Source organism: Ranitomeya imitator, chromosome 5 (assembly GCF_032444005.1).
Source record: "Ranitomeya imitator isolate aRanImi1 chromosome 5, aRanImi1.pri, whole genome shotgun sequence".
NCBI classification, from domain to species: Eukaryota; Metazoa; Chordata; class Amphibia; order Anura; family Dendrobatidae; genus Ranitomeya; species Ranitomeya imitator.
The window spans coordinates 254,063,993-254,090,846 of record NC_091286.1 but is presented as its reverse complement, the minus strand read 5'-3'; the positions used below and the strand labels follow the sequence as shown (position 1 = coordinate 254,090,846).

At 40.5% G+C, this 26,854-nt stretch overlaps 1 protein-coding gene across 1 annotated transcript in view; it reads left to right on the top strand.

The window, feature by feature from the left end:
- RSPO3 (R-spondin 3) overlaps window positions 1-26,854 on the top strand; it is a 108,903-nt gene that overhangs the window by 33,055 nt on the left and 48,994 nt on the right. Inside the window, exon 2 of the mRNA XM_069726077.1 lies at window positions 24,674-24,865. Coding sequence (XP_069582178.1) covers window positions 24,674-24,865 — 192 coding nt within the window. The remainder of the gene's footprint in view (window positions 1-24,673; window positions 24,866-26,854) is intronic.

The following is a 26,854-nucleotide window of genomic DNA, read 5'->3' as shown; positions in this document are numbered from 1 at the left end:
CTTGGATTAAACAAAGGGTAAGTAGCATCTTCTAAGTGATAAGGCTTGTTCGGTTTAGCCAGTGCAAAGGGAGAAAATAGTTTAATGCTCCATAGAGTAAGTAGTGTAAAATCTGTACTGGAGTGTAGTGTGCAGTAATGTGAGCTACACAGTGTTATCATTAGGAACAATAATTGCAGATGCCGCAGACTGTTATTCTAACTTGTGATGCTTCACGGTCTGCATGAAAAACGTGTTGGTAAATCACACAGAAAGAATGTGAACATTACCCTTTGAATCAGTTTTGTTTTTTTAATAAGAGGCTTTGACTGAAATCTCAGAAAAGGCACTAAGGGCCACTATTATGATTAACGTGCATCAGTAAAACGAAAAAGTACACTCACTACTCATGCACAATTTACCAAAATCTGTTGGAATGTTGCATAAGAATGGAAGACAGTAAACAGGAGCTCTGGAACGTATCAGATTCACTCCGTTCGGTGCGAGAACATGGCTGTCAAGTTTTAAATGCATATGAAGCTCCCACAGATCAAACATTAGTGGACGTACATTTATTCTTCCATACTGAGCTAATAACAATGAAGCCAGGATAAATGCCAGCTCAGTCATGGTGTACTTGGGTGTAATTTTTGAAAATACCGTGTACCAATTTCTCAGGTTCTTCAAAAGGGGTTCTCCAACACGTTTATTAAAAATAGAAAGATTTGTGGACTAGTGAGAATCACGAATATGATACAGCTCTTCGGACAGTTGAGGCAAGTCTTTGGAGCAGTGTTTTTTCAGAATACAACAACCCATCTGGACACATGACTAAGATACCATTGATAGGGACCATTTTATTACTTTTAGAGACCACTTTTAATATCTCTGCTTGTAACCATTAAATGGAAGCATTTTTTTATTTGCAGTAAATTCATTTTGTGCATTTGTAAAGTGGCCGAGAGCGATAGCCATGGACAAGCTGCTGCTCCATAATGCCCTGGCACTTTACAGGAAAATCGTGTCCCAGTCCCAGTGTGCTACCAGGTGTGGGGTGCAGGCCTCTGCTACGCTGCACATAAATCAGCATACACGCAGTTCATTTCAACAAGCAAAAGTTTACTGGACAGTTCAAGTTCATCAAATTGTAGCACACAGTATTGGGCACAACAATTCTTATTGCTTGTTTCCTTAATACAGTGCATCTTCAGCATTACTATCTATTCCTCCTGGACTATGCCTATATTTACTGTTCCTGTGAGCCCCAGGGATTTCCCATCCAGTCCCACAGTACACCCAGAATCCATTACCTTCACTTCACGAGGCTCCATTACCATCGTCCCCTGTATTAAAAAGGATAAGGCACTCTTTGCAGTACCAGTACCAAGCCTTGAGTTCCAGACATTGTAGGAATGTCTGCAAGGGATTCCAGTAAGGCTTCCCACTGCCCAAATTATAGATGCCACTTCCCACTGCCACTTGAACTTGACCTTGGTTACTGTACTTCTCTATCTGACTGACTATCATGAAGCAGTCCCTTTTTTCTAAAGCTTGTCCCTCACATTGTGGGCTAGTACCAATCTTTAACCGTGTCAGTTCCTACAGCATTTGGCTGGGCAGATCTTCTTCACAAACATTATGCATTACATTTACGTAAATTAAATATATACTATACTTATAAGGCTTACCAGAGTCTATCTTATCCTTTGGTTAATACCTTATGTCCAAAATCTTAACCTATATCTGTTCCATACTACACATGACAAAATATATCTAAAACCACATGACACTATTCACATTATAATATACAGCATATCACGATAGGTGTCTTCAGGGGTAGGAACACAATAGTACAATCCACCACTCTTACATATTTGCGAGAATCACATGACCATCAAATTATCCAATTTTTATTAGTGTTTTATGACGAGCGATCCACATGAGATTGCCAACTGAATTATATTAATTTTACAATAAACAACATTTTAATTCCTAAAAGTAGAAGTTTACTTTAAATTGTCAGACTAGAGAATAAAAGGATTCTATACATTTTAGAATAAATTCAACTGAAACTGTTGAATTATATGAGACTAACTTAACATCTAATTTCTATGAAAGACCCATTGATTGTCTTCTGACATCACTTGTGGGGGAAGAATATGGCTTGTTAAAAATCAACACCTAATCATTTTGTTTTCTGGGATGGGCTTACTTCCCCCCTTTGAAACATGTTTGGTCAATCATGCAAGTGTATGGGAAGATCAAGAAATTGTGGTTGATAAAGCGCTTTTTCAGCTGATGGTTAAATAAAGTATACACACTATAAAACTGTCTTCAATAATAGGAAATTAATTGTGAAATAATATTACACTACAGCTGACATGATTTTCAAGTGGTAAATTATTTTCTTCATTGAAAATATCATTCCTTTACATATTCCCAAATTAGTTATTCTTTATTGGTTCACCTAAAACACTGATCCCAAATACCCTTTTAGTAGACAAAGTACAAATCTACACTCCTTAAATGGTTCATCTTTTGAACCACTATACAACATTTATACAACAGTGGCAATGGCTGGTTGGCTGTCAACAGCCAAATCTGTTGCCGACAACCCTGTGCTAATGATTATATGAGGAATCCTCACCTATGGCATTCAAAGGGAGCTTGTTTTCTTATAAGCAGAAAATTGTCATTGGGGGTTTGTTCTTCTCGGTAAACCTTTTCTAAAACACTTTGAGAAACTATAATAGGTTGGGTATGATGTATCTCTTTTTCCTCTTTCCTGACAGTGATTGTGTGTGTGCTATGCTGGGAAGATACTCAGTAATAGGACTAGATCATTCAGATCAAAAACTGAGGATACCCATTTTAAATTACTATGGGAGTTGGGCTTTTTTCAAAGGAACATAAGTCTGACCTGAAAAGTTAAATAATATTTTCCATATGAAGAACCTTAGAAACTTTTCTAACATTTGTCAGTCACATCCAGATGTTTGCCAGCTCACATCTGGCAATAGCACAATATTGTATGTTTATAGGGTTTCCAAAAAACCATACTTCTTAAAGCTTTTGTCTACTTATATCTAAGGACTTGTCAAAAGTAGATAGATATCTATGCTTTTGTTTGTGTTTTTCCAATGCATGTTCATTTTATGTATTTATTTTTGCATATAGCATGGTCATCTTTTATGTCCCAAAGTATCCTTTGGACCAAGAGGTCCTCCTAGCTATATATTTAAAGAGGTTACAAATCCACCCAATTTGGAAGTGTCAGTAATGCCAACAAATCATGTTATAACTGTGTTTGCTGGCATCAGCAAGAGAAGGCTCACATATTCTTGTGCATGCCCAGCTAGGCTTCCCAATAATATCTTATAGATAGCACTTACCATAGTATAATAGAAATCAGCACATCAATCACGCAGTATAGCCTAGCCACTATGAAAGTCAAGGCAGGAATTGCAGAGTAGCAACCACTTTGGAGTGAATATATTTAGTGAGGCAGCTCGCAATGGTAATTGATAGAAAAGTGGAAAAAACTGTGAATATACTGTACAAATAGCATGTGACAAAACATCAGTAAAGAACGGACACCATTCATTCACTCCATTCACCATATATGTTGAGGTCATTTTCATATTACTAAAGCTGTGTTTGCATTAAAGAGGTTTCTAGTCTGCTAGGACTACATTCAACCTCTATCAAAGGTTTTTACTATTATTTTCATGGCAATTGCAGTACCTGTGATTTCTCGCTAAGCAGATTTTTAGGAAGCATTACCTGAAACTGGTGACTTGAAGATTTGATCATAGTAGCAGACTCTGAGTAAAGCTGGTTAAATAATGCCAATTATTCGCCACAATAAAATAGTTTAAGCAAGAAAATGGGATATATTTAGAATAATAATATACAATGAGAAAAGGCTTTGTTCACATGTCCAGTTGATGTCCAGTTTTAACATATCCAGTATGAAATAGAAAAAAAACTGGGGTCCATGACAAATGGATGGAAACTTTGGTTCCTTTAGACGAGAGGCATCTCTGAACACCTCTAATGTGCTGGGCATGCGCAATGCTTAAAATCGGATGACTATTTGTTATGATTTATTTACAATAAATTTAATGTAATTAAATAAAAAAAAAATCCGTTACTATATTTGCTATTCTTTTTTTGGCTAGAAACCCCTATCCCTACCAGACATGTGAACATAGCCTAACTTTACCCAAATAAACATTGAAAAGTTAAAAGATGATGAAACTGGTAATCTGTTGACACCAGGAGATAAGGATCCGGCAAGTGTGATTTCAGATTTGTGATGCTCCTGTGCTTGGCAAAATAAGCCGCTGCTAGAGGAGTTTCACAGTGGAGAATATCTTGGAGAATACAAGAACACCTGGCAGAGCAAATGCTCCTGTGCATGGCAGAGTTGGGAGAAATGGATACTTAGAGGTTTATCATTTTCTTATTGCTAGACTTGTGTTGTTGTTAAAGGGACTTCAAATAAGATGTCACCAAATATTTTTAAAACTTTAGGCCTTCCAACCAGCATCACATGGGGAAACTCCGTCTCTCACCTGATAGACCTCATGATCAGCAACTCTCAGGCACATTCCTCAGCACTTGTCTCAGACTCTTATCAAGGGAAAAGCTACATTGGACACACATCATCTTGGAAATCACACATCTGCTGCCTCTGGCCAAGTTAACAATTCTTCATCTTCTGTACTTGATCTTAAGCATCTTTCCAATCCTTAGGCAGTAAACACCAAGGCAGAATCCACATGCTCCAGGGCCCATGTCCTCCTCAATCAGCTGGCACTATCTTAGACTGCCACCTGTTCCCACCTCTCCTTAGTCAAAGCCAAGCAACACTTCTTTTCCACAGCAGTCATTGACAGCTTAACCTTTATCATTAACTTCTAATTCTTAAACATGCTGTTAGGAGTCCAGTTTCCTCTGCTGCACAGGGGGAATCTCGATCCGTCTCCGCTGCGGTCTCCCATTCTCCTCCAGCTGCAGTGGAGTCTGCTCAGCAGGGACGTCGCTCCCAGTGTCTTGCTCGCTCTCACTCTGTACAGAGAGTTGCTGCTGCTTCTTCAGCTCCTGCCATTGAAGTCAGTGCTGGTCAGCGGCGAGCGGACTTCCCTGGGACTAAGTCCTTGTTTGCGCACACTGAGCATGCCCAGAGCAAGATCTCCCGTTGGAGATCGAGGGTCATGTGCTCTGGCTCTGCAGCGCATTCCATTGGTCCTCTTGGCAGGTCTTGGAAGGGCAAAGTTTCTGTGGCCACTTCCTGTCCTGCAATTATATAAACTGCGCATGACCGCACGGCCATGCGCTAGTGTACAATTGAATACGTGTGTTTGTTGTGAGTGCAAGTCGTTCATTAAATACCCCTACCCTATTGTATGACTGTTCGCGTATGGAGTATGGCTGCTATCTAGCGCCCGACAAATCACTCAACGTGTCACACACATATCAGTGTCTATTGCTGTGACCGCCAGTGCGGCGCCACGCGCCAGTAGTGCGCTTCCTGACCCACGTCTGGGTGCTTAGTGGTGCCTGCCAGCACAGCACAGTTCGCACTTCGGTGCTCTAATTATAAGAGTTGCCTAACACACCCTATTGCGGTGTTGTGTCAGCAAGTGGTCTAATCGGACTTCAATCCTAGTTGGGGTTAAGTTCGCTGACTGCTTGCTCGCCTTCTATGTGCGGTACCGCGATCCTGTGACGCAACAGGATCGCTTCCTTCACGTTGGGTGAAGTTTAACCCACGCGAGTATACTTATGAGTACCGCCATATAGTCCGTCATTACTCAGCAGCAGGTTCCATCTCTGCACGGTGGACCCCGGGCTACGAACGCACCGTACACTATCAGTCTTATTATTTGGTGCGTTCCGCTAGCCCTAACACATGCTTTGCCCAATTTGATCATCCTACAGTAGCAAAAACCCTTTTAATCTGCTATCAAATTTGATAATGAAAGTTTTGGCAAGCAAAGGTGTAGTCACTAGTAATCATGTCTATTGCGGCAGAGACAAAAAAAGTTCAGGCAACGCTCAAAAACCAGATGATAGAACACAGGAGCAAGTATAAGTTAGCAGTCACTCACAAGGGTGTAATAAATGGGGGTATGGCATGTAACTGATACAATAAATGGATTTTAATACAAATTGATTGGCAAAATGGAATTAGTTGTGCAAGCCAGATGGCCTTTGAATCATAACCAGGTTAACTTATTACATATAGCCACGGATATACAGATATTTATGAATTTATTCTACATGATATAATACATCAGTCCTGATCCAGTGCTTCATTCTTTTTTCCCCATTATTTCTGCAAAACCTTACTTTCCAAACTGACCAATAATCATATGGTAAATTTATGATGATTTTGGCATGTATAAAAAATGAAAAAAAGCTGCACAGATGACAATAGTGCACAACCTCATAGAGGCAATGATTTGAAAAATGTATTAAATGTATAGACAAACAAATAAACACAATTTAAAATGTACACAACCTAAATGGGAATGAATATAACAACTCAAAATAAATCTCAGTGTGGTATGCCGGTACCTGTTCTACTGCTGCTGAAAGAGACAGTTGTCGTGTGGCAGTAGATTTTTTCCTGTGTGTCAGAATTAGTTTGGGCATTGTGAGTTAGGAGATTTAATACATTGCATTGTATACCGACGACTCATAAATGTGCTTTGCTGCCATCTACTGGCCAATGTGTATATGAAAGTTAAGTATTCTCACAATAAGCTGCCATAGAAACGGCTTGAAGGAGCCACCCAGCTCAGGGCTCTCATACTTCCAGAGGTAACTTCCAGTTCTGGGCGGTTCAAGCTGCCTGAGGAAACAGACACTACTGCTCCCAGTATATTTTTCCATGCAAGTCTACGCTGAGGGGCATTTTTCTCCACATAATCTCCTCCACAAAAGAGTGAAGCCTCATCCAGTCAGGAGAGATAACACTGAACATGTGCTCTCCTGCATGCTGGTTATCCTGTTTGCTTCTAGCCAGATTCACGTGGCTGCTGCGCCACCGACTTTGTCTAACCTACCCCCTGCGATAGGGAATGGTAGGCGCAAGTCTGTGAGTACTTCCACACTTTACTGTGACGGTCCCTCCATCAGTGTAATATTTCTTGGACTGCGAATAGCATTTCCTCTAATAGCAAGTGAAGAGAACTCTACTCCAGCCACCCTGAGAGGCCATAACCTTGCGTGTCTCATGAGGAGAGAACCATTACTTTCATATGCACCATATACTGTGAATTTTGCCTTTAAGAGAGAGACTGTACCCTCTTACCTATTTCAGTAAAATTGTTATGTTTACAAGTTCACCTGCGTGTCTGGCTGCTTGAGATTGCACAAACACCACGGGGGCTCCAAAACCTGCACCACCTTTACAGGAGTGCCCCCGGGGGGTCCTATACCATCCACAAGTGCAACTTCACACTATTGACAATTGTAGACACGAGGAAGTGTTAAAGGGTCCAGTAACCGACTTCAGCTACCGTGACATCATTATCTGCTGCCAGTGGGACTACATGCCCCAGCTGGCCCTTCTGAAACATCTGGTGCCTCCCCAATGGCCCACCACATCAATAACAGGCAAAGTAAATATACTGAAGTCCCCCTGGATCGACAATAACCAGTACATGTGTAAAAATCAAATACAGATCATTATAACTTGAATCTACAAATATGCAATTTGATAGAGGTAGACAAATAAAAAAAACCTCTAAAGTGCTATTTGCAAGTAAAGCATAATGTATGACCGCCAAAATAGAGGGTATTAATACCAGGAAGACAAAGGAGGAATTTCCTGTTGGTGTATGTCCCCACAAGTATTACTACCACATTGTATCTCTTTGTCAGGGATTTTGGCATCTAACTACATATGGGTTTTATGCTTTTCTTCTTGTCGGCTCTTCCCTATTTACTGTAAGTGCTGAACATAAGATATGTGCCCAAGGTCTATGAGAAAACATGCAGGAAGAATTAAAGTCAGTAGTCAGATATGTATTTAACAAAAGGGTTTCCATCTCCTTTGTCGTCATCATCATCAACCTCATGACATTCCATTTCCCAAAGCCAATATTTTACAGATGTGTGAAAGTGATCACAGCTGTCTGACACATGCATGTTTGCATTTTCCCGATAATGTCTAATGATTGTGTAAGATGCACCAAGAATTACTGCTGTGTGATCTAAAGGAGCATTGGGCTGGACATGCATTAAACAAAATTTAAAAACAGCAACTCATGATTTTTTTTTAAAGTTGCTCCTGCCATTAAATCACTCGCTGTATGGAATTTCATCTAAAAATGAAGTACTGTCCACACCACATATACAAATAGATGACCTCATACATTATTATATAAGACGTTGACATGGTATAAAATATCAGTCATGTATGTATAATGTGCATAGTCTGAGACTTTCAGCTTGAAAAAAAAAAATAGGTGCTCTTAGCCACAGTGGGCAATAGTGATATGCATAGATGAAAAGTGGTGACTTAAAAAAATTATAGAGGCCCCCATTATAGTGTTGTGTTTTTTTTTTAACTTGGACAGAGGTGTCTTGACCAGAAATAGGAGGATCGATTCACAGGACTGCGGTCCATCAGCCAGTTTAGTGATATCACTGCCACATGGGAAACCTGCAATTCTCCTTATCTTTTGGTATTTTTCATTTCTTTTGATTAGCCAGGCTGACGCGATGTTGTGTGTATGAAACTGCAAAGATGATATTGTGCCAGCCTGGCTAATAAAAAAAATAGCTGGGAGGTGAGGAGATCCTCAGGCCTTCCATCCAACGGTCATACATTACCTACTTGGTCATTGGATTGGAGACTTAGGAATAGATTCTCTCATACCTTTTCTCACCTGCCAATGTACTGAGTACAATAAACTAAAGCAACCCCAAAAACAAGGGCCCGCACACATGTAGGTCCATCAACCAGTTTAGTAATCTCACTGCCAGACGGGGAACAGTCGAACCTCCTTATCTCTTGGCATTTCTCATTTCTTTTGATTAGCAAGGCGGAACCGATGTTGTATGTGTCAAACTCCAAAGATTATATTGTACCAGCCTGGCTAATAAAAAGAAGAGCTGGGAGGTGAGGAGATTTCCAGGCCTTGCATCCAGCGGTCATAGATTATTGACTTGGTCAATGGATTGGCGTTTTAGGAATAGATTCTCACCTACCTTTTCTAACCTGCCAATGTAGTGGGTACAATAAACTAAATCAACCACACACCTGTAGGTCCATCAGCAAGTTTGGTAATCTCACTGCCAGACGGGGAACCTGCGTATCTCCTTATCTCTTGGCATTTCAAATTTGTTTTGATTAGCCTGGCTGACTCAATGTTGTCTGTGTCAAACTCCAAAGATGATATTGTACCAGCCTGGCTAATAAAAAGAAGAGCTGAAAGGTGAGGAGCTTCTCAGACCTTCCATCCAGCAATCATAGGTTACTGACTTGGCAATGGATTGGAGTCCTAGGCATAGGTTCTCTCATACCTTCTCTCCACCCACCAATGTACTGGGTGCAATAAGCTAAAGCAACCCCAAAACAAGGGCCCACACACTTGTAGGTTTAAGTGCAATAACCTAGAATAAAAACAATGCTTAAGTAAGTAATAATAAATGTAAAAAAAAATAGAGTTCACTTTTTTTAATCAAAAAAGCATAAAAGCCAAGTGTTACAACCAATAATTCAACTTTCTTTTGGCAGTCATTGGGGAGCGAGGGGCAGTACAGTTGAGCTGACTGCTTTGTCATACTCTTCGTTATAAGCACATCTGCAGTGTATTTTCTTTATTGCTGATCTTTGACTCATTACAATCACACACCGGTCTGCAGTGAGATCAGGAGAGCAGACTGTCAGTCATTACATGTCTCACACTGGTAATTCCCCATCTCATTTAAAATAAGCTTAGAAGAAGACTTTCCATGAGATCTATAACTGGCCCATAGTCTTGAATAGCTCATTTACATATTAAGAAAAGCATGGATTTCTCTAGAACAAGACATTGGATTGCAATATAAAGGTATCATTTTATTCAACTTTCTATGACCTATATGCCCATTTAGACAGTTTAGGATGGTTGATCCTTCTGACATATTCCCTTTAAGCCTGCCTACAGTTCAGAATTTCTTTCACAGGAAAGTGAACCAACATGGGTGTCACCAGGAAGTCTGCTATCCAATCATATAAGTCATATGTACTTTTGTTTGACATTCTTTTTGCATTTTAGTACAGGCATTGTACAAGGACTCAGAGCACAATAATTCAGTTTTCTGGATGATTGGGAACAGACATGAGTTCTCTGTAGTGAAGGTGAAATGGCAGATGTTTGAAACAACTTCTGTATCCTTGAGCAACTTTTCAGAACTGAGCTTGTTAAAATAGTATGTTTATTTAAATTCTGGCATTAAATGTAAGAATTCATATATTTGATAGGAAAGTAAATCTAGCTACATATGTTTCAGGTCAGTTTGGAATTGATAAACATTTTAAAAGGGACATATTGTGCCATTCATCTAACCCAGGCTGAACTGATACAGTGGTTACAAAATAATGTATCAATGATACGCAAAGTTTACTAGTCTCACCGTTCATTCCTAATAGTAACCTTTCCTGGCACACATACAAGTCATTCATATTAAATACATTATATATTGACAAGCTCAATGATTTGATTGGCCAACTATTTAATGAATGGAAGATGAAGGGTAGGTGGTGTGTATGTGGGGGAGGAGATGTGCGGGTGCTAGAGAAATAAGGCATGTTGGATGTCAATATGCTAAATTTTCTGTTCCAGTAAGGTTCAAGCCACTGGCGAATAATCATGCCTTATGATTTAGTAGGAATAGTTGTCACCTTAGGCCAGCTATAAATGGGTAACAGCTGATCCATCAAAACTCTAAACTAGTCATTAGTTAAAAGATCAAAGAGTACCAGTTTCAGGTGCCTTTTCAGAATAAACTGTTGTCTTTGTAGGAGTAGCACCATTTTCACTCATTATATTATTTGTTTCCTGCATTATTTGTTTCTGCAGGTTCCTTTTCCATTTAACATCTGTCCCTGAACACAGACATAAAGACTAGTTGATAGTATGTCTCCCATACACAGCACAAAGATAAGCAAACAGGATCTCCTCTTCTTTCTGTAGCCTAAAGGTACTGTCACACTAGACGATATCGCTAGCGATCCGTGACGTTGCAGCGTCCTCGCTAGCGATATCGTCCAGTGTGACAGGCAGCAGCGATCAGGCCCCTGCTGGGAGATCGCTGGTCGGGGTAGAAAGTCCAGAACTTTATTTCGTCGCTGGACTCCCCGTAGACATCGCTGAATCGGCGTGTGTGACACCGATTCAGCGATGTCTTTGCTGGTAACCAGGGTAAACATCGGGTAACTAAGCGCAGGGCCGTGCTTAGTAACCCGATGTTTACCCTGGTTACCATCCTAAAAGTAATAAAAACAAACACTACATACTTACCTACAGCCGTCTGTCCTCCAGCGCTGTGCTCTGCTCTCCTCCTGCTCTGGCTGTGAGCGTCGGTCAGCCGGAAAGCAGAGCGGTGACGTCACCGCTCTGCTTTCTGGCTGCCCGGCGCTCACAGCCAGACCAGAGAAGCAGAGCGCCGAGGACAGACAGCAGAAGGTAAGTATGTAGCGTTTGTTTTTTTACTTTTTAGGATGGTAACCAGGGTAAACATCGGGTTACTAAGCGCGGCCCTGCGCTTAGTTACCCGATGTTTACCCTGGTTACCGGCATCGTTGGTCGCTGGAGAGCTGTCTGTGTGACAGCTCTCCAGCGACCAAACAGCGACGCTGCAGCGATCCGGATCGTTGTCGGTATCGCTGCAGCGTCGCTATGTGTGACGGTACCTTAACAGTGTAACAAAGGTGTGCACGATATTGTATACGTTGTGCGCATAGTAACCAACGGCTTCTACATCGCACATACGTCATGAAATTATCGCTCCAGCGTCGTACATTGCAAAGTGTGACAGCAATCTACGACGCTGGAGCGATATTGTTACGATGCTGGAGCGTCACGGATCGTGCCGTCGTAGTGATCAAAATGCCACTGTGTGACGGTACCCTAACCTGAGAAACAGTGGCAGCATAATAAAGACCCCAGAGCATAATAAACCATATGCAAAAAAATAATGAAAATTGTTATACTCGGCCTCCACTTAGCACAATGGCAACTCCTCTCCTCACTGCCACCCATGCGCCATGGCTTTCCTCATATGTGCAGAACCCAGTTGGGAGCCATGACACCAAGAAATCCAGCACAGTGTGAGAGATCCAAAGATTGCATTGTGAGTGACTGGGGATCAGAAGATCCAGTAAAGACTAGACAAGTAGCAATGAGTAGTGGAGGTTCAGAATAATGGCAGACTGCAACTACAGATTTTGTGAAATTCAAGTAGAACTAAATTCCACTAATTTATTTGCTCATCTTTAGTCAGCCTGTAACCTTATCCCTAAAGGTACCGTCATATTCAGCGACGCTCCAGCGATATAGACAACGATCCGACCTAAACTAGATCGCTGGAGCGTCGCTGTTAGGTCGCTGTAGAGATGTCAAACACAGCAACTCCAGAACGATGCAGGAGCGATCCAGTGACGTACTTATCGTTCTCGCTGGTTGTTAGCTCCGTGAAAAAACATTGCAGGCATCGTTGCTTTTGCTGTCAAACATGACGAATCATGCCGACCTGACGACCAAATAAAGTTCTGGACTTCTAGCTCCGACCAGCGATGTCACAGCAGGATCCTGATCGCTGCTGCGTGTCAAACACAACGAGATCGCTATCCAGGACGCTGCAACGTCACGGATCGTTGTCGTTCTCGTTGTAAAGGTGCTCAGTGTGAAGGTACCTTTACCAAGGTGATAATTTGTCTCGTCTCTCAAGATGGTTTTTAGCAATATTTTAGAGAAATATACCTCATAGGTGAAGAAGGAGGAATATATCTAAACAAGATATATTATAACGTTCATTATGCCTTTGAATTATAATGGACCTTCATTCTGTGCGCCAAGTATACAGTCATGGCCAAAAGTGTTTACACCCCTGAAATTGTTCCAGAAAATGAAGTATTTTTCAAAGAAAATTCTTGCAATTACACATGTTTTGTTATACACGTTTATTTCCTTTGTGTGTATTGGAACAACTAAAAAAAAACACACACACACACACAAACGAAATAAGCATGTAAGCATGTAACTGAATCATTTTCTGGAAGAAATACTTCATTGTCTGGAACAATTTCAAGTAGTAAGTGCCTCAAAAAGTATTACAGGTACTCCTGACCTTCCTAGTACAGGCTTCCTCACAGACTGGAGAGCTGTCTTGCCCACTAAATTGCCGTCGGTGGAGGAATAAGGTATCATAAGCCTCAATCGCCAAATCCCCGAACACCTTCAAACATAAAAATGACAGACACCAGAATTGTGGATTGAATAGGCCACTGTGTTTATTGATGAGGTAACCCAATAAATAACTGACGTGAATAAAAATAAATCAAAATTTAATCAATAAATAATTAAAATAACAAAACCATTAAACAATCACCAAGTCCACCCAGCATAGCTAAGTAAATAAGGCAGCACACTGCAGCGCTAGAACATACAAACTTGAAAAACGAAATTTGCACTGCATTACTGCGCTAGAAATATGAAAAATGAGAGCTTTTAGCGCATAAAAATGGCCAATTTTATGTGTACCTGGTAGCCCCGTTACGGCATCTCTCTTATACCAGGTCCTACTGATGACCTACTGACCCCTCTAAACCACCAATGAAATAGGTTTCTAAAATCTGCCCAGCAACCAGCACAACCAAGTAAAGCAAAACACCTCATATTATACTTGAACCAGTAGGCATTATAAAAGATCACTACTGTGATCGAAACGCGTCGCTCTGTCTGCATTCCTGTCATCTATTGTCCCGGTTGTTCACATGCAAGTTTTAATACACTTTTTCAAATAAAGGAGAGTCTATTTTTTATACCAGGAGCTGGAAGAACTCTTTCTTACTTAAAAAAGTAGTTGCAGTTTTTTTGCATGCGTTTTTTTAAGGCTCCACATAAATACCTCTAAAGAAAAAAAGCACCAAAACCGCACAGTTCAGCAGCGTATTTAGATGTACAGTTTTCATGAAATCACATCAACTTTGATTGAACAGTCAAACACAGTTGAATTTTTGTGCAAAGAAACCAGCAGACAAAAATCAGCATTTACACTATATGTGAACATGGTCTGAATGTCCAAGCAAAGTGGATGTGATTTCATGAAATCGACACCCTCTGTGTGTGAAGGCGCTGCAGAACGCTGAGGTTATGTTGCCTTTTTTCTCTATAGGATTCTTCTGGGAAAAAAAAAACACATGAAGAAAAAACACCATTCCATTTTTAAGCTCATATTCAAAGCTTTTCTGTGGTTCATGAGTTTTGCAAGAATACACAATCCGTGAAAAAACACAGATATGCGAACAGCTCTATAGGCTGTAATGGGTACGTGTTGTATCAGTAAAAAACACATACGTGCAACATAGACGTATGAATCAGGCTTTAAAGGTCTGTCAGCGGTGCTTTCTCCATATTTATATTGCTGTACAGCTCTATAAACGGCGGGTGCTGACTGTCTGTGCAAGACCACTTGTTACTGTCACAGAACTTTAATCCCCTAGATGTGGTTGATAGACAAGTGGAGCCCTCTGTCACCACATCAGCCATTGCAGTTTCTTGGCCTTCAGTAGTCCCTAGCTATGACAAGTGTCTGCCATATAAATAGACATATAAGCCCTAGACATTGTAGGAAGGAGCTAAAAACACTACACAACACAATACACTAGTATTGCAGAACTGTATATTGTACCTGTGGTAAAACTATTAGGTACATAGTTGTATTAAATAGGGTTAAAATATAATATATATATAATATATATATATATATATATATATATATATATATATATATATATATATATATATAATATATATATATACAGTGGGCAAAAAAGTATTTAGTCAGTCAGCAATAGTGCAAGTTCCACCACTTAAAAAGATGAGAGGCGTCTGTAATTTACATCATAGGTAGACCTCAACTATGGGAGAGAAACTGAGAAAAAAAAATCCAGAAAATCACATTTTCTGTTTTTTTATCATTTTATTTGCATATTATGGTGGAAAATAAGTATTTGGTCAGAAACAAACAATCAAGATTTCTGGCTCTCACAGACCTGTAACTTCTTCTTTAAGAGTCTCCTCTTTCCTCCACTCATTACCTGTAGTAATGGCACCTGTTTAAACTTGTTATCAGTATAAAAAGACACCTGTGCACACCCTCAAACAGTCTGACTCCAAACTCCACTATGGTGAAGACCAAAGAGCTGTCAAAGGACACCAGAAACAAAATTGTAGCCCTGCACCAGGCTGGGAAGACTGAATCTGCAATAGCCAACCAGCTTGGAGTGAAAAAATCAACAGTGGGAGCAATAATTAGAAAATGGAAGACATACAAGACCACTGATAATCTCCCTCGATCTGGGGCTCCACGCAAAATCCCACCCCGTGGGGTCAGAATGATCACAAGAACGGTGAGCAAAAATCCCAGAACCACGCGGGGGGACCTAGTGAATGAACTGCAGAGAGCTGGGACCAATGTAACAAGGCCTACCATAAGTAACACACTACGCCACCATGGACTCAGATCCTGCAGTGCCAGACGTGTCCCACTGCTTAAGCCAGTACATGTCCAGGCCTGTCTGAAGTTTGCTAGAGAGCATTTGGATGATCCAGAGGAGTTTTGGGAGAATGTCCTATGGTCTGATGAAACCAAACTGGAACTGTTTGGTAGAAACACAACTTGTCGTGTTTGGAGGAAAAAGAATACTGAGTTGCATCCATCAAACACCATACCTACTGTAAAGCTTGGTGGTGGAAACATCATGCTTAGGGGCTGTTTCTCTGCAAAGGGGCCAAGACGACTGATCCGGGTACATGAAAGAATGAATGGGGCCATGTATCGTGAGATTTTGAGTGCAAACCTCCTTCCATCAGCAAGGTCATTGAAGATGAAACGTGGCTGGGTCTTTCAACATGACAATGATCCAAAGCACACCGCCAGGGCAACGAAGGAGTGGCTTCGTAAGAAGCATTTCAAGGTCCTGGAGTGGCCTAGCCAGTCTCCAGATCTCAACCCTATAGAAAACCTTTGGAGGGAGTTGAAAGTCCGTGTTGCCAAGCGAAAAGCCAAAAACATCACTGCTCTAGAGGAGATCTGCATGGAGGAACAACAGTGTGTGGAAACCTTGTGAAGACTTACAGAAAACGTTTGACCTCTGTCATTGCCAACAAAGGATATATTACAAAGTATTGAGATGAAATTTTGTTTCTGACCAAATACTTATTTTCCACCATAATATGCAAATAAAATGATAAAAAAACAGACAATGTGATTTTCTGGATTTTTTTTTCTCAGTTTGTCTCCCATAGTTGAGGTCTACCTATGATGTAAATTACAGACGCCTCTCATCTTTTTAAGTGGTGGAACTTGCACTATTGCTGAATGACTAAATACTTTTTTGCCCCACTGTATATATATATATATATATATATATATATATATATATGTAATTAAATCGTCACATCCCCTTTTCTATTCAAAATATAAAAAATAAACAAACAAAAAACAAACATTAGGCATCACATAATCCATAATGTTCTAAAGTTCTAAAAAAAACGGTGAAATCTATAATTTCTATAAAAAAGCAAAATTGATGTTTTGGGTCACTTTGACTTCCAAATAAAAGATAAAAAATGATCAAAATTTCCCAAATGGTGCCAATACAGACTAGCTTTCATCCTACTTAAGTAACTCCATCGTTTCAGAAATTGTATTGCCATATTCTAAGACCTATAGCTTTTTTATTTTTTTTTTAACAACAAAAAAAAAAACCTTAAAATTAGTACTGCCATACCTGTACAAACCTGGAGAAGAAAGTTGGAATGCAATTTTTACAGCACAGTTAATGCCCTAAAAATAAAACCCAAATAATGGAATTGCTGTTTTCTTTCAGATACACTCCACAAAGATTTGTTTCTGGTTGGCAGATTATATGGGAAATTAAATAATATCATAAAAAATTACAACAAAAACAAGCCATTATACAGCTATGTTGACAAAAAAATAAATTAAAAAAAAGTTATGGCTCTTGGAAGGAAATTAAAAAAAGGAAAATAATAAAAAAAAAATGGCTGTGGCTGGAAGGGATTAACTATTATAAGCTCTGGTAGCAATGTACTGCACTTTACCAAACATTTACTAAACCATCTGTGTTTTAGTCATTGCAACACAGTACATCATTTTAAATTATTACTAAACTATATCCATGAAGACATTCTTCAGCGGGTAGTGATTTCTCTGTGGGGCCCTTCTACTACCTTTCTTTTCATCTACACCTGACATGATGCGCTATAGTGCAGAGGTGAACTCTGGAAGTTTTTCAGTACTTTTCTCAATTTGTCAATGGCATCTTCCCCCTCTGTATTACAATATATCATATGTTGCATGAGCGAAGCAAAATGTAGAATATCAATGTGAAAATGACAACTTTCGCTACGCAAACGGCTGTAATTGATAGATACTAATCCTTTGTAAAATAAATATATGCCTTCTATGTACATTTGGATACACAAGACTGGTAAATTGAATGGAACAGATTAACCTAACATTCTCATTGGATCTCATTTGTTAAAAAGAAAGGTAAATATTTCAAAGTGCACCAAAAAGTGACTATTCCATGAATAATTCTTCATAAATCTGCCCCAAGCTTCTGCAACCTCATATACAAGAGCAAGTGTAATCTGTGCACATATGTCTACATGTCCATAGCCCTAATGTAACAGAACGGGAATTTTGGACATACTATGCTATGGCAACTGGTACACATAATACTGAAATATACTGAATTTAAAGAGAACCTGCTAGCATGATTATGTAATAGAAATTAAAGCCATGGCTGTAAGGCTACTTTCACACTAGCGTTTTTTGCAATATGTCGCAATGCGTCGTTTATGGCAAAAAACACATCCTGCAAAGTTGTTTGCAGGATGCGTTTTTGCCCCATAGATTAACATTCGTGCGACGGTTACGCCATGTTGTGGCGGACCGCCGGGAGCAAAAAATGTTAAATGTAACGTTTTTTACTCCTGACGGACCGCTTTTTCCGACCGCACATGCGCGGCCAGAACTCCGCCCCCACCTCCCCGCACCTCACAATGGGGCAGCGGATGCGCCGGAGAAACGCATCCGCTGCACCCGTTGTGCAGTGCATCAAACGCTAGCGTCGGAATCTCTGCCCGACGCATTGCGACGGGGAGATTCCGACGCTAGTGTGAAAGTAGCCTTATGGCTCTGCAACGCTAATTCCATTGATAACTTTGGTGAAGAAATCCTCTTTGTTGTTCTTCTGTTCAAGAAAGTTCCACATATACATGGTATTGTAATGATTTCCTCCAGCATTAGTGGAGATGTTACTAATCAATAATTCCTGTTATCAGGCAGTTGCTTATTAGCAAACACTATATGAGCATCAATGGCCATTTCTATATTAATGCATGAATGATAACATATTCATTATTAATTTTAGCTAAACGTGCAGTATGTCAATATCTGGGTTGGAGATTGCATTTGAAGTCTTCATCCCAGATTCTGACAATTGCTTACTGAATAGAGGAGCATACTAAGCAATTCTGTTCAATAAAACTTCAGACTCAATGACAAAACCTGAAGAACCACATAATCTATCGAGTTCTGTTTCCGCTGGTTTCCATGATGTGAAGGATTCAGAACTGCCACTAACTTAGCTGTTCTGTGTTCTGCTGGTGCAGAACAATGGAATTCACCAGCACAGTTATAGACCTAGCCTAAAAACTTATAGCATAGGGGCATCTGTTCTAGGTCCTAGTAGCAAAAGAGCACAGCGTGTGTGATATATTTTTTAATGTGTGTGACAGATGGTCAGTAGCACTTTAGATGCAGTCATCTAGAAAATCTTTAAAGGCATTGTCTGGTGAAAATCGATAAGTCTGCAGTCACTCTGTGTGACTGTAGACTTATGGATCTCCCCAGAGCAAAACTGTGCACTGCAGGGATTCACCAGGTTCTGAGCTGGGACTGGAGGGTATATATGCATACTTCTGGCCGGAACTTGACTAGTGGGTGTGGCCTTGCTCCATACACTTGTATCGAGCGATCCCGCACTACGACTAGTGAAGTGGCTGTCCAGTGGGCGTGGAACACAATTGTGAAGTTGAACTAAATTTATTGGTTATGTTACATTTTTGTGGAAATTCAATAACTGAAAAGTGGGGCGTGCAATATCATTCAGCCCCTTTACTTTCAGTACAACAAACTCACTGCAGAAGTTCATTGAGGATCCCTGAATGATCCAATGTTGTCCTAAATGCCTAATGATGATAAATATAATCCACCTGTGTGTAATCAAGTCTCTATCTAAATGCACCTGCTCTGTGATAGACTCAGGGTTCTGTTAGAGGCACAGAGAGCATCATGAAGACTAAGGAACACAACAGGCAGGTCCGTGATACTGTTGTGGAGAAGATTAAAGCCGGATTTGGATACAAAATGATTTCCAAAACTTTAAACATCCGAAGGAGCACTGTGCAAGCGATCATATTGAAATGGAAGGAGTATCATACCACTGCAGATCTACCAAGACCCGGCCGTCCCTCTAAACTTTCATCTCAAACAAGGAGAAGACTGATCAGAGTCGCAAGGTACTGTATATGTAGTGAGGCCGCGCTCACTGTATGGACTCAGGCCGGGAGTATGTATAATGCATACATACCCTCCCAGCCTGGCTCAGAAACCGGCAAATCCATGCAGTGCATAGTGCATGCGCTGGGGGAATTCGTAAGTCTGCAGTCACAAAGAGTGACTGCAGACTTATCGATTTGGACCAGACAACCCCTCTAAGGGAGTATGAATGTTTCCTCCCAAAAAGATAAATTCTTTCAAGATAGATTCACATAATCGTGATATCCAAATTACACTTATTAGGCCTATATTGCATAATGATTGCTGAAGGGATTCAGTAACAGTACGTAACTCACATTTAATATACACATGTTCAGCATTCTGTGACTTAATATAGCATTCTTAGTGATCAGAAAGTAAGATAGAATTTTAGAAATAAAGCTATAAAAGAGTTCTAAATCATTTGCACTTACTATAGGTAATGTTCCTTTTTTCCCGTTGAAGGTTCCCTTTAGATTACATAAGCTGTCACCTTTTTTTCACAAAATTTCAGTATGTGATAACGTTAAATTCTCAGGCAATCCTTTTACAAACTGTTGTCTTTTTGGTGTCATCAATCAATTCTGCATGGTATATGTTGGGAATGTGAATGATGCACAGTGACAATTTTATCACAGTTTTCTTTTTCACTCTAATGAGGCATAGACAACGTTTTTGGAAATACCCCATTGCAATTTGCTTGTAACCACAAGCTTTCTCTGCTGAATGTGAACTTGTTAGCGGTTTACATTCCTTAGTAGATCACATTCCTGTATATATTTGGATTTTGGAGATAAACATATATTAGTTGGAAAGATAGATATGGGACAGATTGAATTAGATAAAACAAATGGAGGTAATAATTCATAAAATAAAGTGCAAACGTATTGGAATGTATTGGTTCATAGTGTGATCCTTTCTCTAGCAGCACTATAGGTGCACATACTTACTGTATATTTAAAAGTGAATTAATCACAAACATGATTATACATCATTAGCATAATAGTCAAAATACATGAACACAGTGTAACAATGCTAAATGCAGCTTGTGAATAAAATTACATATTTCATAATTATAAACATAATAATAAGGACATAGATTTATCATAACAATACTAATAGGCATAAAGAATTACAGTAGGATGGCTCACTTTCTGTACTAAAATTATGTCACCGCCGAGTTAAGAGTTTGAAAATTCCCACTATGAATGTCCATATTGCTAAACTGATGGAAGTGGAAAAGAGGAGAGGTCCACTCCTAAGCTATATCACAAAAGTGAGTACACCCCTCACGTTTTTGTAAATATTTTATTATATTTTTTCATGGGACAAAACTGAAGATATGATAATATATGGGGGGTCAGCCTGTCACTGCTCAGATCATACGACACACACTGCCTCAAATTGGCCTGCATGGCTGTTGTCCCAGAAGGAAGCCTCTTCTAAAGATGATGCACAAAAAAGCATGCAAACACTTTGCTGAAGACAAGCAGACTAAGGAAATGGATTACTGGAATCATGACTTGTGGCTTGATGAGACCAAGATAAAAACGTATTTGGTTCACATGGTGTTAAGTGTGTATGGCAGCATTCAGGTGAGGAGTACAAAGAAAAGTGTGTCTTGCCTACAGTCAAACATGGTGGTGGAAGTGCCATGGTCTGGGGTTGCATGAGTGCTGCCAGCTGTGGGGAGCTACAGTTCATTGAGGGAACCATGATTGCCAACATGTACTGTGACATACTGAAGCAGAGTATGATCCTCTCCCTTTGGAAACTGGGCCACAGGGCGGTATTACAATATGAAAATGACACCAAATAAACCCTCAGACAACCACTGCCTTGTTAAATAAACTGAGGGGAAAGATGTTGTACTGGCCAAGCATGTCTCTAGACCTAAACCCTATTGAGTATATGTGGGGCATCCTCAAATGGAGGGTGGAGGAGCATAAGGTCTCTAACATCCACCATCTCCATGATGTCATCATGGAGGAGTGCAAGAGGATTCCAGTGGCAACCTGTGAAGATCTAGTGAACTGCATGCTCAACAGAGTTAAGGCAGTGCTGGAAAATAATGGTGGCCACACAAAATAGTGACAGTTTGGGTACAATTTGGCCATTTTCATTTAAAGGTGGACTCGCTTAAATGTCACATACTTGCATGTTTGCACATGCACACTACTAAAACATGTGGTTAAAGGCGGCATGTTAGTAATTGAACCCAGCAAATCCATTCAAAAAGAAGGAAAATATAATGCACATCAATGCAGGGGAATGTCAGTTTGTAATGTATACAGCTTGACAAAAGAAGCTTAACGAAGAATGCTTTAGCTACAGAACTAACAATTGGCATAACATTAAAGAAACTTAAAAGATGTATATAAAGGGACTCATTAGACATAACCAATTGGCACATTTCATAGCCATTACCATGGGTCCTGAGTGGGAAGGGGAACAAAAAGGGTGGTGCATGAAAACCAAAAGCCGGAAAAATTGTATACAGTTTTGTGGTATGCAAAAATTTTGGGACTTTCATAGTGTTTTATGCCAGTTTTCTGATATCCAAATAAGAGAAGACTGGAAAGACACAAAGCACAAATAGGGTCTTATCTGGGTAAAAATGTCAAAAGAATTGTCTAATGGTGCTCACCTGGTCAGGTTATGTGCACGCAACCACGGCGCTGCCATGTGGAAAGGACGAAGGATGCCAATCATAGTATAAGTGGTTTATTGGTCAACACGTCTTGAAGTATACATGCATACATATGAAATACGGTATATATATACTAGTACAATCTTTATACCTTAAAAACACCGCATAAAGTAGGGAACCTTCTCGAGGAGAGCCAGTCCCATTTTCCTTATGACTTATCTGTGATGATTGACAAGGATGAAAGATATAAAACTAAATAAATGGATAGTTTATAATTATATTTGTCATTGTTTCATTGCATTTCTGTAATATCTTATCACTGATGACAATACATTGTACTCTGGCACTAGATGCACAGTTTAACAAACTCTACTTTCTGTCAAAACTTAACTGTATGTTTGTTGCAGTCAAAATAAGAAAAAATTTACTCCGATTATTTAATTTACTGTATGGTTACGCCCCGGATAGGTTGTAGAACACCACGTTGGCCTTTTTGTCTGCATGACCAGCCCTGTATGACACTACACTGAGTGCCCATGCAGTACCATAGGCATTTAGTGTGGCATCATACAGGTGGTTTGGCACTCAGGGTATGGCAAACAATGGAACACCTATTACATGAATAATTGAGATTAAGCTATAGATGAAAACCACAAGAGGCCCATATATTGCCATGGGTGACTCTACGCAGATCCATAAAAATAAGTTTATAATATTCAAATATTTTTTTTTTATAATTACCGTATATACTCGAGTATAAGCCGACCCGAGTATAAGCCGACCCCCCTAATTTTGCCACAAAAAACTGGGAAAACTTATTGACTCGAGTATAAGCCTAGGGTGGAAATGCAGCATTTACCGGTGAATTTCAAAAATAAAAATAGATCATTATTTCCCCATAGCTGTGCCATATAGTGCTCTACACCATTCATATTTCCCCATAGCTGTGCCCCATATAGTGCTCTGCACCGTTCACTGTGCCCCCTAGCTGTGCCATATACAGTGCTCTGCACCGTTCACTGTGCCCCATAGCTGTGCCATATACAGTGCTCTGCACCGTTCACTGTGCCCCATAGCTGTGCCATATACGGTGCTCTGCACCGTTCACTGTGCCCCCTAGCTGTGCCTTATACGGTGCTCTGCACCGTTCACTGTGCCCCCTAGCTGTGCCATATACGGTGCTCTGCACCGTTCACTGTGCCCCCTAGCTGTGCCATATACGGTGCTCTGCACCGTTCATTGTGCCCCATAGCTGTGCCTTATACGGTGCTCTGCACCGTTCATTGTGCCCCCTAGCTGTGCCTTATACGGTTCTCTGCACCGTTCATTGTGCCCCCTAGCTGTGCCTTATACGGTGCTCTGCACCGTTCATTGTGCCCCCTAGCTGTGCCTTATACGGTGCTCTGCACCGTTCACTGTGCCCCATAGATGCTCCACATTAATCTGTGCTGCCGCTGCTACTGCTGCAATAAAAAAAAAAAACACATACTCACCTCCCTTGATTGCAGCTCCCGGCGTCTCGTTCCGGCGCCTCCATCTTCCCGGCGTCTCTGCTCTGACTGATCAGGCAGAGGGCGCCGCGCACACTGTATGCGTCATCGCGCCCTCTGCCTGATCAGTCAGAGAGCGCAGACGCCGGGAAGATGGAGGCGCCGGCCGGGAAGATGGATCGGCGCCCGGCGGCTGGAACGAGGACAGGTGAATATAACATACTCACCTAGTCCTGGCGATCCTCGCGCTGTCCCCTCCTGTCTTCGGCGCTGCAGCTACTTTCTCTATCAGCGGTCACCGGCACCGCTGATTAGAGAAATGAATAAGCGGCTCCGCCCCTATGGGAGGTGGAGCCGCTTATTCATTTCTGTAATGAGCGGTCCCACGTGACCGCTGAAGAGAGGAAGAAGCTGCAGCGCCGAAGCCCGTGGGACGGCAGGGACAGCGCGAGGATCGCTGGGACTAGGTAAGTATACCCCAGCGCCCTCTCCCCCTCACCTGCCGACCCCACCGCTACCGTGACTCGAGTATAAGCCGAGGGGGGCACTTTCAGCCCTAAAATTTGGGCTGAAAATCTCGGCTTATACTCGAGTATATACGGTACATTTTTCTTTTTAATTGCGCAAAACTAGATTTTTTTTAAGTAAAAGGTTACTATAAGTATTTATTTTTCATATCTTCTATGTCTTTTAGTGCATCCTAATATCAGCCAGAATTGCCAAGGTGGATGTGCCACATGCTCGGATTACAATGGCTGCATGACATGTAAACCAAGACTGTTTTTTGCTCTTGTAAGAAATGGTATGAAGCAAGTTGGTGTTTGTCTTCCCTCATGTCCGACTGGTTATTATGGGATACGTTCTCCAGGAATTAGCGAGTGTAAAAGTAAGTAAAATGCAAATAATTCAATTTAGTCTAATACAAAAGCATATATAATATGTACTTTAACTTTACACTTCAATCTGCTAATAGCTACTTTATAAATGGAACCAAATAAACCAACTGCTAAAGCAGCATTGTTCGGCTAATTATTTCCCATTCTACAGGGTGGCCATTTATATGGATCCACCTAAATAAAATGGGAATGGTTGATGATATCAACTTCCTGTTTGTGGCACATTAGTATATGGGAGGGGGGAAAACTTTTCAAGATGGGTGGTGACTATGGTGGCCATTTTGAAGTCGGACATTTTGGATCCAACTTTATTTTTCCAATGGGAAGAGGGTCATGTGACACATGAAACTTATTGAGAATTTCACATGAAAAACTATTGTGTGCTTGGTTTTAAGGTAACTTTATTCTTTCATGAGTTATTTACAATTTTATGACCACTTAAAAAGTGTGAAAAACGATAATGGTTGCAAAATTATTTACCAAGAATGATTACTCTAGAACATTGAAAATGCATTACTGCCATAGAAAATAGGAAAAAAGCACTATATAATGTACACATGAAATATTTATCTGCAACAATTGTTTTGAAAAAGGACGATACTTCACGCATAAATTGGCCAATGTATGTGAGCCCAGTTGCCATGTGAAGGCCTTCATAACTGGGTCCCTGTCCTGTTTTGTCACCTCTCTTGGGCAAAAAAGCCTACAATTTAAGGGTCAGGAGTGGACTAGATAATTACTTAAAATCACCTGTGGTTATTGAGAGTGGGCGTGCACATGTCCAGGAGAGGTGACAAAACAGGACAGGGACACAATTGTGAAGGATGCCTTGATTTGGCAATTGAGCTCACATACATTGGCCAATTTATGCGTGAAGTACCTTCCTTTTTTCATAGCAATTTTTGCAGATAAATATTTCATGTGAACATTATATAGAATTTTTTTTCCTATTTTCTATGTCAATAATGCATTTTCAATGTTCTAGAGCAGGGGTGTCAAACTGCAATCCTCAAGGGCTGCAAACAGGTCATGTTTTGAGGATTTCCTTGTACTGCACAGGTGATAATTTAATCACCTACACACATAATGATTACAGCACCTTGTGCAAAGCTAAGGAAATCTTGAAAACACGCATGGTTTGCGGCCCTCGAGGAATGCAGTTTGACACCCCTGTTCTAGAGTAATCATACTTAGTAAATAATGGTGCAACCTTTATCGTTTTTCAACTTATATGTTATTTTGGTTGGCACCTGTTCACACTAGCTTGGATGTGCTGGTCTTGTTCTCTATTTGTAATAAGCCTTTTTTGACATGTGCCCTCCCACTCCCAATAGCCACAGGTGATTTGAAGTAGTTAGCTGGTCCACTCCTGACCCATAAATTGTAGGCTTTTTTTTGCCCAGGAGAGGTGAGTGACAAAACAGGACAGGGACCCAATTACAAAGGATGCCTTGACATGGCAATTGGGCTCACATACATTGGCCAATTTATGCGCGAAGTACCCTCCTTTTTTATAGCAATTTTTGCAGATAAATATTTCATGTGTAAATTATATAGCGCTTTTTTCCTATTTTCTATGGCAGTGATGCATTTTCAATGTTCTAGGGGTCTCAAACTGCATTCCTCAAGGGCTGCAAACAGGTCATGTTTTTAGGATTTCCTTGTACTTCACAGGTGATAATTTAATCACCTACACACATAATGATTACAGCACCTTGTGCAATGCTAAGGAATTCTTGAAAACACGTATGGTTTGCAGCCCTCGAGACCCCTGTTCTACAGTAATCATTCTTGGTAAATAATGGTGCAACCTTTATCTTTTTTCAACTTATATGTTTTTTTGGTTGGCGCTTGTTCATACTAGCTTGGATGTGCTGGTCTTGTTCTCCACTTATATAATGTGTTCCAAGTGCTGCCCATTGTGTTGGATTGTCAATGCAACCCTCTTCTCCCACTCTTGACACACTGATAGCAACACC